This window comes from Mus pahari, chromosome 12 (assembly GCF_900095145.1).
Source record: "Mus pahari chromosome 12, PAHARI_EIJ_v1.1, whole genome shotgun sequence".
Lineage (NCBI taxonomy): Eukaryota > Metazoa > Chordata > Mammalia > Rodentia > Muridae > Mus > Mus pahari.
In genome coordinates, this window is record NC_034601.1 from 28325871 (window position 1) to 28337637 (window position 11767).

General features: G+C 44.7%; 1 protein-coding gene across 1 annotated transcript in view; it reads left to right on the top strand.

The window, feature by feature from the left end:
• Snx4 (sorting nexin 4) overlaps positions 1-5996 on the top strand; it is a 51005-nt gene extending 45009 nt beyond the window's left edge. Inside the window, exons 13-14 of the mRNA XM_021209116.2 lie at positions 1107-1221; positions 4874-5996. Coding sequence (XP_021064775.1) covers positions 1107-1221; positions 4874-4921 — 163 coding nt within the window. The 3' untranslated portion in view covers positions 4922-5996. The remainder of the gene's footprint in view (positions 1-1106; positions 1222-4873) is intronic.
• Positions 5997-11767: the final 5771 nt, after the last annotated feature.

Here is an 11767-nt window from a genome sequence, read left to right on the forward strand (position 1 = left end):
AAAAAAAAAAAAAAAAAAGGGATTAGTCACTCATGTGTTCATTTGGTTAGGATTGGGGGCTCAGTCACACTGTTACCCAAACACAGTTGTGTGAACTCCCAGGGTCCAGTTCCCCTTCCGTTTCAGCCTCCCTAGTAACTGGAGCTACTGGAACCTGCCACGGAGCCCTGAAATCAGAGTTTAAGACCCAGATTGTTATTTAAGATTTCCTTTTAGTTTAATGTGTGAGTGATTTGCCTCATGTATGTGTGCACAATGTATGTACTTAGTGCCAATGAAGGCCAAAAGTGGGTGTCAGGTCCACTGGAACTGGGTTACAGACAGTTGTAAGCTGTCATGTGATTGCTGGGACCTGACCCCAGTCTTCTGCACAGGCAGCCAGTGCTCATAACCACTGAGCTGTGTCTCTAGCCCCCAGGACTTCATTTCAGTCACACACATGCTAATCAGGATTCATTCCTGGGTGCTTTCCAGTGCCAAAGGCAGGCATTTCCTAGCATCTGTAAGGCTACAAGTGGCTCAAGGAACCATCCTTACCTGTTTGAAGGTAGAGCTGTTGTGGCTAAAAGTATTAATGTACACAGAAATATTAAGCATAATAGAGGAGAGTATCCAGATAGTCCTGTTTTCCTCTGACATACACTTAGGAAAAGGAAAGACACCTATCTTATACAAGCAATAGCTTTTTCTTCTACATAGACAATTTTAAGAAACTATGGCACAACTTACCCTGAGGAGATGTGAACAGACGTCTTTCTGCTCCAGTTAGGGCACAGATGGCTCACAGCACAGAGACAGTTACCTTAGCTTGGTGATCAGTGAGTTCCTTGGGCTTACTTACAGGACGCACCCGTGGGCCTGCCCAGCTGCAGTGGCTCCACAGAAGTGAAGCTTTACCTGGGTTTGTTCACTGCTTCTGTGACCTTGGAAGGGACCGTGTAGGTCTTGTGGCTTTCTGAATCCACGTCCTTACACACAGCATTAGTTTCCCTCTCCCCTGTATTAGGGAGTATTAGGCTGGAGAAAATAGCTGTACAAACAGGTTGACCGGGCATGTAATGTACAGTCTTTATATGAGAATAAACATGACTGTATTTTTATTTCAGAGAATTTGTAAAAAATGCATGGGCTGATATTGAACGCTTCAAAGAACAAAAGAACCGGGACCTAAAGGAAGCCCTCATCAGCTATGCTGTCATGCAGATCAGCATGTGCAAAAAGGTAGGCAGCCCTGTGAGCATGCAGCTTCCTTCATTCAGGGATGCATGCGTAGGGGAGTAGTAGCTTCATTAGTGGAGTGCCACGTGAGGCAGGAGAGTTGGAAATGTTAGGTCGTTCTTTCTCAGCCTAAAATATGTGAGAACCTAGCTCAGAAAATAATGGGCCCGTGTGATGGCCTCATGGGTCCAGGTGCTACTGTCAGCCTGACCCACAGAGCCCACTCCAGCTCTTGTAAGTTGTCCTCTGACCTCCACACACTCTGTGGCATCTGTGTGCTACAGAGATATAAAGTGAATAAAAAAAGGGCTTATGTGCTTATGTACATTCTCTTACTAACGTTTCCTAATTTCACAATTAAATTTTGGAAAAACTCCTATTACCCAAATGCTAGTTACTATGTCTCCGAGTTTGTGCCTGTTTGTGGTTGTGTTTGAAAGTATACCTCACTCCATGGCTTTGGTTATGTACCTGCTGTTCTTGAACAGGACCTTAGAATACCATTCCTCCTAAGTGTCAGACGCTGTAACAGATAATAGAAGCGTTGTGGGAGCTGTGGTCATGGCTTGGCTATAAAATAAGTTTTACAGAGACTGTGTGGCCACACTCAGTAGTGAAAGGCGCACTTGGGGGCTGGAGGAGACCTTCTGCAGTAGCAGTTGGAGCACAATAGCAGGCACTCCTTCACTTCTGTAGCCTTGTCTTAGATCTGCTGGGGTGGCCAGAGCCTGTGGCATCTGCGCACTTGTTTGTGTGTGTGCTTTGTGATGCCGAGGATTCATCTGTACACCTCGTGGTCCCCCATTACAGAAACCCATTTCCAGTGTCTGAACGTCGCTGTCTAGCATACCAAGTAATTTAACCTGCAGTAGCTCAGGAGGATGTAGTAGCTAAGACAGTCTGTATGTCTGGTCTTCTTATCACAAACCACACAGATAATCTTATGCATGGGCTGGTGAGATGGCTCAGTGGGTAAGAGCACCCGACTGCTCTTCTGAAGGTCCGGAGTTCAAATCCCAGCAACTACATGGTGGCTCATAACCATCCATAACAAGATCTGACTCCCTCTTCTGGAGTGTCTGAAGACAGCTACAGTGTACTTACATATAATAAATAAGTAAATAAATCTTTAAAAAAAAAATCTTATGCATATTCTAGAATAGCTACTGTAAGAACTTAATAAGACTGTTTATTCCTTTTATTTTTTAAGAGTGATACCATAGAATCCCATCATTTTTTGTGTATATGCTTAAGTGTAATAGATTTCTATATTTGAAATTTAACAGGGTTCTTTTTATTTTTAAGTTATTTATATCCATTCACACACATCTTTTGCCCCAGGGTCATACCTATGCTGAGCAGGAGTTCTGCAACTGAGCTACATCCCAGACAAAATCAAGTCATGGATCTCAAACCAACTGCTCTGAACTTACTATAGTCCAGGCTTGACTTGAATTCACTATGTATCCCAGGCTAGCCTCAAACTATGACGCACAGGGTCACCTCAAACTCTCCCTCCTCCCTCTACTTCCCAGGTGTTACCACAGCTGGTAAAGATTAGTATTAGTTTACCTTGGTTAAATATGAGAATCTATATTTTACATATGTAGTTACATAAAATGTCACTGTTAATACATCAGTATTCATGAACTATAACTTGAGCTTCTAATTAGATGTAATTAGATGGCTGAATTGCAGCAGTGATGAAACAAAGCAAAAGCTCACAGATCAGCATGGAGGGCTGGAGAGATGGCTCAGCGGGTAAGAGTGCCAACTGCTCTTCCAGAGGTCCTGAGTTCAAATCCCAGCAACCACATGGTGGCTCACAGCCATTTGTAACGGGATCTGGTGTGTCTGAAGACAGCTACAGTGTATTCATACATAAAAATAAATTAATAAACCTTAAAAAAAAAAAAAAAAAAGCAGCCGGGCGTGGGGGCGCATGCCTTTAATCCCAGCACTCAGGAGGCAGAGGCAGGCGGATTTCTGAGTTCGAGGCCAGCCTGGTCTACAGAGTGAGCTCCAGGACAGCCAGGGCTACACAGAGAAACCCTGTCTCGAAAAGCCAAAAGAAAAAAGAAAAAAAAAAAAAACAACTCCCAGATCACAGAGCATTTTAAAGTTGGTAGCAGCCACTTCCCTAGGACATTCGGAGCCCTGCAGTCAGTTCCCAGCACCGCATACAGTGTAAGATGCGTATGGCCCTTACTGTCCCAGCACTGAGGAGGTACATCAGGGACAGGAGGATCAGAAGTTCCCACGTACTGAGTTCAAGAGGAGCCTGGGCTACAGGAGCCCTCTCCTTTCTCCAAAACAAAACAAAAGTAAATAGTACTTCTAACTGTTTTGATTAACCTTTATATAGTGAGTTATCGTCTAATTTATCAAATCAAGTAGGCTAAAGCTTTTGGGTGTTTTTTCTTTTTTTCTTTCCTTAAAATAGACTTATGCTTACTTTGAATAGTGTACTCGCGTGTGTGTTGTGTGGGGTTTGAGCACAGGGTGCCACCGACAGCTGGAGGTCAGGGTTAGTTGTGAGCAGCCTGATTGGACGCTAGGAACCAAACTCAGGGCCTGAGCAAGGCCAGTAGTGCACTCTTAACCACTAAACTGTCTCTCCAACCCTAGGCTAACATTTTAAAAAACTAACTGGCCAGGTATGGTGGTGCACACCTTTTAATTCTGGCACTTTGGAGGAAGAGGCAGGCAGGTCTCTGTGAGTTTGAGGCTGTCTATATGGTGAGTTCCTGGCCATCCAGGGCTACATAATATGACCCTGTCTCAAAAAAAAAAAAAAAAAAAAAAAGTTAAAAATTGATTTTTCATGCTCTTTACAGATTTTAAGTATTATAAAAATAACACAGATATAATGAAAATTTCAGTGACTCAGAACATACTAAATAAAGTCCTCCAACCACCACCAAGATGCCTTTTAAAAATATCTCTGCTACACTTTAGTGTGCATCCTTTGGGATATTTTGGCAGCTGTAGTCACTTAGGAAATACACACATTTCTCCTTCCCTCAGAGAAAACTGGATTATATGTGCTCATGTGGACCTCTTATAGAGCAGTGCTGAGGTCTAGCATGGGTTCCTTTTTTAAAAAATATTTATTATACACACACACACACACACACACACACACATACACATACTGTATATAGCTGTCTTCAGACATACCAGAAGAGGACATCAGCTCTCATTACACATGATTGTGAGCTACCATGTGGTTGCTGGAATTTGAACTCAGGACCTCTGGAAGAGCAGTCAGTGCTCTTAACTGCTGAGCCATCTCTCCAGCCCATGGTTTTCTTTTTTAAAAATCACTTATTTACACACTTGGAGGGGGACATGTGCATGTGGGTCCTGGTGAGACACCTCACCTCTCTTCATTTTCTTCTCTCAGGATAGGGCCTCATGGTGCTAGCCCAGGTAGAGCCTTCCTTCCTATCTTTCAGACACGGGGTCGGTCATATCATCTGCAGCCAGGGATAATCTGACTTCCCTGATCCCACTTGTGTCTCTCTTATTTCTCTTAAGATCCAAGACCATATTGAACAAGAGTTTGAGAGATGTGTACAGATGCCCAGTCACTGTGATGTTGGCTGCGGGTCTGCTGTGTAGAATCACATGGTAAAGTTTCTTTTGTTCTCAGGGAATTCAGGTTTGGACCAATGCTAAAGAATGCTTCAGCAAGATGTAATCCCATGAAGTGACTTTCTCTGCAATCAAAGCGCCCCAAAATGAAGCACAAGTAAAAGAAAATCAATTGCTACCTAATACATAAAATCATACAGTAAATGGAACAAATCAGCTTTCTTTAAGCATAGTTGTGTTCATATAGCACAAAATGATACGTTTTAATGAAGAATAAATATTATAATTTGAAGTTTTGGGGACTGGTGCTGATTCCAAAAAAGTTAATTTAGTAAGATAACCAACAGATTGTTAGTCAGGCTTCAGTGCCTCAGTCAGGATGTGAGTTAATCTCCATGTGCGCCTCCCAGTGCCGACTGTCCAGATCTCTCCATGGGGCAGTTCTCCCCAAGACCAGCTGCCCAGATTTACTTTGTAGGACCCACTTCTGCTGTACCGTTATTTTTATCTTGCCTTAGAGTTGAGCTGTTTGGTTTGACGAAGCTCAGCAGAAACTTGTTGTGAAGTCTAAGGTCTTCTTCTGTGTTCCTAGATCCTGTACCATCTGCGACACTAGAAAATGCCTTCAGTTTGTGTCTCACCAAAATTTTGATACTGGTCAGAAATTTTATACTGCCAACAATGAAGTCTCAGCTTCTCAGATTTGCAGTGGAATAAATACATTATTATAATCTAGAAATTGCTATATAGAGAGTATTAATTTAACATTATTATTCTCAGATAAAAAGTGTTAACTTCAGCAGCAGCCACCATTTCTTCTGCTCGGCTCTGTGCCCATGGCATTTCAGGGTACGAGGTGTAGCATCTCCATGTGTGAGACACTCGTGAACACATGTGGGCGGTACCGTCACCATTATTGTGCGTTTCTGTTGCCTGGCTGTGTTTTTGTAAAGATAAATGATGCTGTGCTTTAGTGTGGTTTCAGGGCACATGTTCAGAAACAAGCACACCCTGCCAGCTTGCAGACTCCTCCTAACCATGTACTCATTATTTCTAATGGTTTAAAACTATACTCAGTACTGTTTGACATTTGACTTTTTTACATGTTTAAAATGTTGCTGGATTTTTGTGCTGTTTGCCAAACTTATATAATAAAGGAAGTGTCGTGTTTATTTCCAAAAGATTTGTATTATTTTAAGATGATCCATATATGAAAGTACCTGATTTTTTGTGACAAAATAATGCATGCCATATTATGTTTTAAAGTGGCCTGATGTTGGTGTCTTGAGAAATAAGATACTAAAATTAGAAAAGATTTAATTTTTTTTTAAGATTTTATTTATTTATTATATATAAGTACACTGTAGCTGACTTCAGAGACTCCAGAAGAAGAGAGTCAGATCTCGTTAAGGATGGTTTTGAGCCACCATGTGGTTGCTGGGATTTGAACTCTGCACCTTTGAAAGAGCAGTCGGGTGCTCTTACCCGCTGAGCCATCTCACTAGCCCCCTTAATTTTTTTTTTTTGTTATGGTTTTGCTCTGGTTTGGTTCTTTTTGAGACAGGGTTTCATGTAGCCTGGGGTAGCCAATCCTGGAACTGGTTTTATAGACGAGGCTGGACACAAAAACCTATCTCTGCCTCAAAAGAACACCTATCTCTGCCACCCAGGTGAGTGCTGGGATTAAAGGCATCAGCCACTCTGGGCTTTGCAGTGGTTTTCAAAAAGATAACGTTGGTGGAAGCAAAACTTTTCAATGTGGAGTCACATTTTCTTCTATGTGCGCCACCGTCTGTTGATTAACAAAACACCTTCTGCGTGGTAGTTAAAATCACAGCCTAGGACTCAGGTTGTAGCTCATAGTGTACTCCTCCATGTGTGCCAGCCCCTGGGTTCCATTCCTTTTTTTTTTTTTTTTTTTTTTTTTTTTTGGTTTTTCGAGACAGGGTTTCTCTGTATAGTCCTGGCTGTCCTGGAACTCACTTTGTAGACCAGGCTGGCCTCGAACTCAGAAATCCACCTGCCTCTGCCTCCCAAGTGCTGGGATTAAAGGCATGTGCCACCCAGCTTGGGTTCCATGCCTAACACCACAGAAAAGTAAAGGAGAAGCAAACACCATCCATCTCAGAGTATCATCCACTTGGGTAATCCCAGCACTCAGTGGGGAGGGGTGGGGGAACACAAGTTTGAGGCCAGCCCAGGCTACACAGTTCCAGGCCAGCATGAGCTAGCTACAAAGTGAAGCCTTCCCCCTTCCCCCAACCCCCAAAGAAACCTTTCTTTTTTTTTGTTTTTGTTTTTGTTTGTTTGTTTGTTTTGTTTTGTTTTTCGAGACAGGGTTTCTCTGTGTAGCTCTGGCTGTCCTGGAACTCATTTTGTAGACCAGGCTGGCCTCAAACTCAGAAATCCACCTGCTTCTGCCTCCCGAGTGCTGGGATTAAAGGCCTGTGCCACCACACCCGGCTTTTTCTGTTTGTTTGTTTGTTTGTTTATGTTTTGAGACTAGGTTTCTCCGTGTACCCTTGGCTGTTCTTGAACTCAGAAAGATCCACCTGCTTCTGCAGTGCTGGAGTGCAAGGATCAAAAGTGTGCACCACCACCACTGGCATAAGTATTTATTGATGGACAAATGGGTTTTTAAAAATTAGGTATCTTTTTTTGATACATTGAGTGGAGTATTGTTCAGCACTAAAAAGGAAACAACTCTTGACACATGCTGTTATGTGGACTAATTTTTACTGCATTACACAGTATTGGCTAAGCCACAGATAGACAAATATTGTGGCCACAGCTATGTGGTACTGAGGTCCCAACCATAGAGACAGGGACTAGAAGGGTGATTGCCAGGACTGGAGGTGGAATTTCAGATTAATAAGTGAAAAGAACTAAGTAATCATCGTCATCATTTTGTATGGCATTATGAATGTAATTAATACCACTAAACTATACTTAGATAGATAAAGTGATTTATTTAAAAACAAAACAGTGGGGGCATGTCTACAGCTCAGAGCTGTGGGAAGTTCCAGATTGCTAACATGTTGATAGGTGCATTGTTCAGAGGTGGGTGTGCATAATCTATGCAGGTAAGAGTCTCGGGTGCCTAGTGCAGTGTTAGAGCTCAAACCAAGTGGAGTCCAAGGTTGCTGAGCTACTCCCTATGCTTTCCTGCTTCACTGGCAGACACAGAATCTATGTAGGTATGAGGGCCAGTATTAAGTTTCTAAACTGTAGCGTTAAAGTGCTTTCTTTATTGTAATTTGTTTTGTTCTGTTTCATCTATCATTATAGAGGCAGGCATGTCTTAGTCAGGGTTTCTATTCCTCCCACAAACATCATGACCAAGAAGCAAGTTGGGGAGGAAAGGGTTTATTCAGCTTACATTTCCACATTACTTGTTCATCACCAAAGGAAGTCAGGACTGGAACTCAAGCAGGTCAGGAAGCAGGAGCTGATGCAGAGACCATGGAGGGATGTTCCTTACTCACTTGCTTCCCCTGACTTGCTAGGCCTGCTCTCTTATAGAACCCAAGACTACCAGCCCAGAGATGGTCCCACCCACAAGGGGCCTTTCCCCCTTGATGACCAATTAATTAAGAAAATGCCCCACAACTGGATCTCGTGGAGATATTTCCTCCCGGTAGGCTCCTTTCTCTGTGATAACTCTAGCTCGTGTGAAGTTGACACACAGAACCAGCCAGTACAAGGCGTCAGGATCTCCCCATCGACAGAGGTGGTGCACTCCTGTCGTATTAGAGGCTTTGAGAACTTACAGAGCCCTAAGACAGAAGCAGTTTTCAGAGACAGGATTCCAGGATCCTTGAAGCTTAGATGTTAAGGAGACACTGAGCAGAAGGATCATTTGAGTCTGTGAATTCCTGACCAACATAGACAACATGGTTAGACCTCCCACCACGCCCCCCCCCACCTCACCTCTCAAATCAAACAGAAAGCCTTAAGTAGTTAAGACTAGAGGGAAATGACTTGTAGTCAGTTGGCCTGTGTGGCTTCCCCAAGTGCCTGTGCCTGTCACTTCCATTGCCTTTCCAATAGCCTGGGAGGCTGAGCTGAAGCTGGCCAAGGTTACTGTGAGGCTGGTGTGGGAAGGACTCAAGGAAACAGGTGACTAAGTGCAGCCTGGGATGAACGTTGCTGCTCAGTTACCCAGGCAGTTACGGTTGCAGATAACTCTCCAGTTCCTTCCTAAACATGAGCTGCTACATGACACCCTGGCCTGTGAGCCGGAGGTCGGTGACCTCTTACCGGTGGCTTTAGAGCAGTTGTACATGAGATAGGCCCCAAACAGCAGGCTTCCTAGTATCCCCGTTAGGAACTGGGGGGACCTCAGGAAGCTCCCGTATCTGCCTGAACCCTGGGGCCCTGAGCAGCTCCTCTATGTCCCCAGCTCATGTTCAGTTTGTGATGGACACCAGCCCAGGAGTAACTGAAGCCCCCTGTCCTCTGAGAGAGGTGGAAACTGAAGCTCTTGGTGGAGCACCTGGGTATCCATGACAGGGACACTGCCTGAAGGAAGGCTGGCTAAGGGAGCCAAAGGCACACCTGGGAGGCAGTGTGCAGAGCTCAGGCCTAACTTATGTGATCATAACAAAATTCAAATAGGATAAAGGCACAGGTGTAACCTCGGGAGACAGAGACAAGAGGATTGTTGCGAGTTTGAACTCATCTGGGTCTACACAACAAGTAACAGGCCAGCTGGGGCCACTTAGGGTCCACTTTGACCTGGGTCAGAGAAGCAAAACAGCTCTGGGACTGGGAAGCCTACGATGGAGAGGCAGCATCTGCCGTCTTGATGGATCAGCACATGGTAGAAAACAGAATACAGAGGAAGAGGGGGATAAGAAGTGGAGGGGACCCTTAGTTATGTAGAGAATGAATTCATCCTGGGCTATATGCAGCCTGTCTCAAAAACAGATGGGTGAGTGGGGTGGGTGGGGTGGGGTGGGCAGGCGGGCGGGCGGGCAGGTGGGTGGATAACATAAGAGACTGGGCGACTAAAAGCCTTTTCATAATCAACATTAACCAATTCCTGGTCCAAGACTCGTTTTGTCTGTTTCAAAATAGGGTCTTTCTGTGCAGCCCAGGCTGGCATCAAACGCAGAGATCCACCTGATTCTGCCTCCTGAGTGCTCAGAGTAAAGGTGTATGCATCGCCACATCTGGCCTATCCACCTTTTAACATTGTTGCATTGGGGGTTCCAAGCACACAAACTTGGGGGCACCACGGCATTGGCTTCTCATTGCCTCGGGCTTTTGGAAAGGCCACTTCGATTACCTGACATGGCTCAGCTTCGGTCCCCTCCTGTACCTGGACATAATGTCTCCCCCATAACCTCCTCTGAGAGAGCTTCCCTATGCTTCTGTTCAGAAGCACACCGTCGCCTGAAACCACTGACGTTCCCCTGGAGAGGATGCGGCATGAAGTGCTTGAAATGGCTGGCTTGCAAGTATGGAAAGAGTTCAGTGTAGCAAATGCCTGGTATGTATTAAGGATAGCTATAGGGATCAGGGATCAGTGCACCCTGTGGCCCACTATGGAAGCTTCTAAACTGGAGTTCAAGTATTTTCCTTATTGTAACTTGTTTTGGTCTCCTTCATCTATCAAGTATAGTATAGGTGTGTCAGAATCTCCCACATCACTAGATGTGGTGCACATCTGTCATATTTGTCGTTAGGGGGCTGGAATAGAAGGATCAGCAATTTGAGTCCAGCCTGGGCTACACTGTGGTGACTCTGTCTCAACAAATAATGCTCCTCTTTTACAACAAGACCCAGCTGCCCAATTTCTCCTCGTTTTCTTTGCTACATTTTTAACCTACCTTAAAGGTATATATCCTTTGCTTTCTGTTGCTGTAATAAAAGCATCTTGGGGATAATAGGTTTATTTGGCTTACAGGCGTCAGTCCACCAAGGGAACTCAAGGTAGGAACTGAAGTGGAGACCATGGAGGAACACTGGCTTTCTTACAGGAGCACTTCAGCTGAAGTTTCTTATACAGCCCAGGCTGCTACCCAGAGAAGGTGCTGCTCATAATGGGCTGGGCATCAATTAGCAATCAAGAAAATGCTACCAAAACATATCCATATGCCAGTCTGATGGAGGCAGTTCTTGAACTGGTGTATCCACATGTCCAGTTGACAACCATAGCCATGCTCCCTCGCTGAATCTGGGGCTCGATGACGTGGCTACAGTGCTTGGCCAGTGAGCTCTGGGGTTCACCTGTCACTTCCTCCTCAGTGATGGGATTGTAAGTACACACAGCTGTGCCCAGCTTTTTGTGTGGATTCTTTGGCCCTTGTGTCTGTGTGGCAAGCGCATTAGCGACAACTACCTCTGCACCCCTTATTTTTGTCAGCATCTTGTGTAGTCCAGGTTAGCAAACCCCAAGTCCTCCCATCTCAGCCTTCAAGTTTACAAGCATTACAGATGTGTGCCGCCGTGCTCAATTCACTTATAGATTTATAAAACTGGAATCTTCGGCTGTCTTCTGCTGAGCTGTTCATTCTTAAAATCTTGCAGTGTTTTTTGACTTAATGCCCCCTGCGCTGCCATCCAGGCAGCCCTCTCCCAGCCCTTGTGCTCCTGGCTGACTTTCTCTAATTTGTTAAATATCACCTGCTAGATTTACCCTACCCCTCCTGATCGGTCTATCACTCTCACCTCTGACCAACACAGACTTACGTTGTGCCTGACGACATAGTGCCTGTCTGTAACATCGCTGGGGTCGGTGACAGAAACCATGAGACCAGGAAGCTATTCAAAACATCTGGAAGGGGCTGGAGAAGCGGCTGGGCTTGGTTGGTTAAAGAGCATGGGTTGCTCTTCCAGAGGACCTGAGTTCAATTCTCAGCACCCACGTGGCAGCTTACAACTGTCTGTAACTCCAGTTTCAGAGGATCTGACACCCTCATACCAACATACATGCACATAAAACACC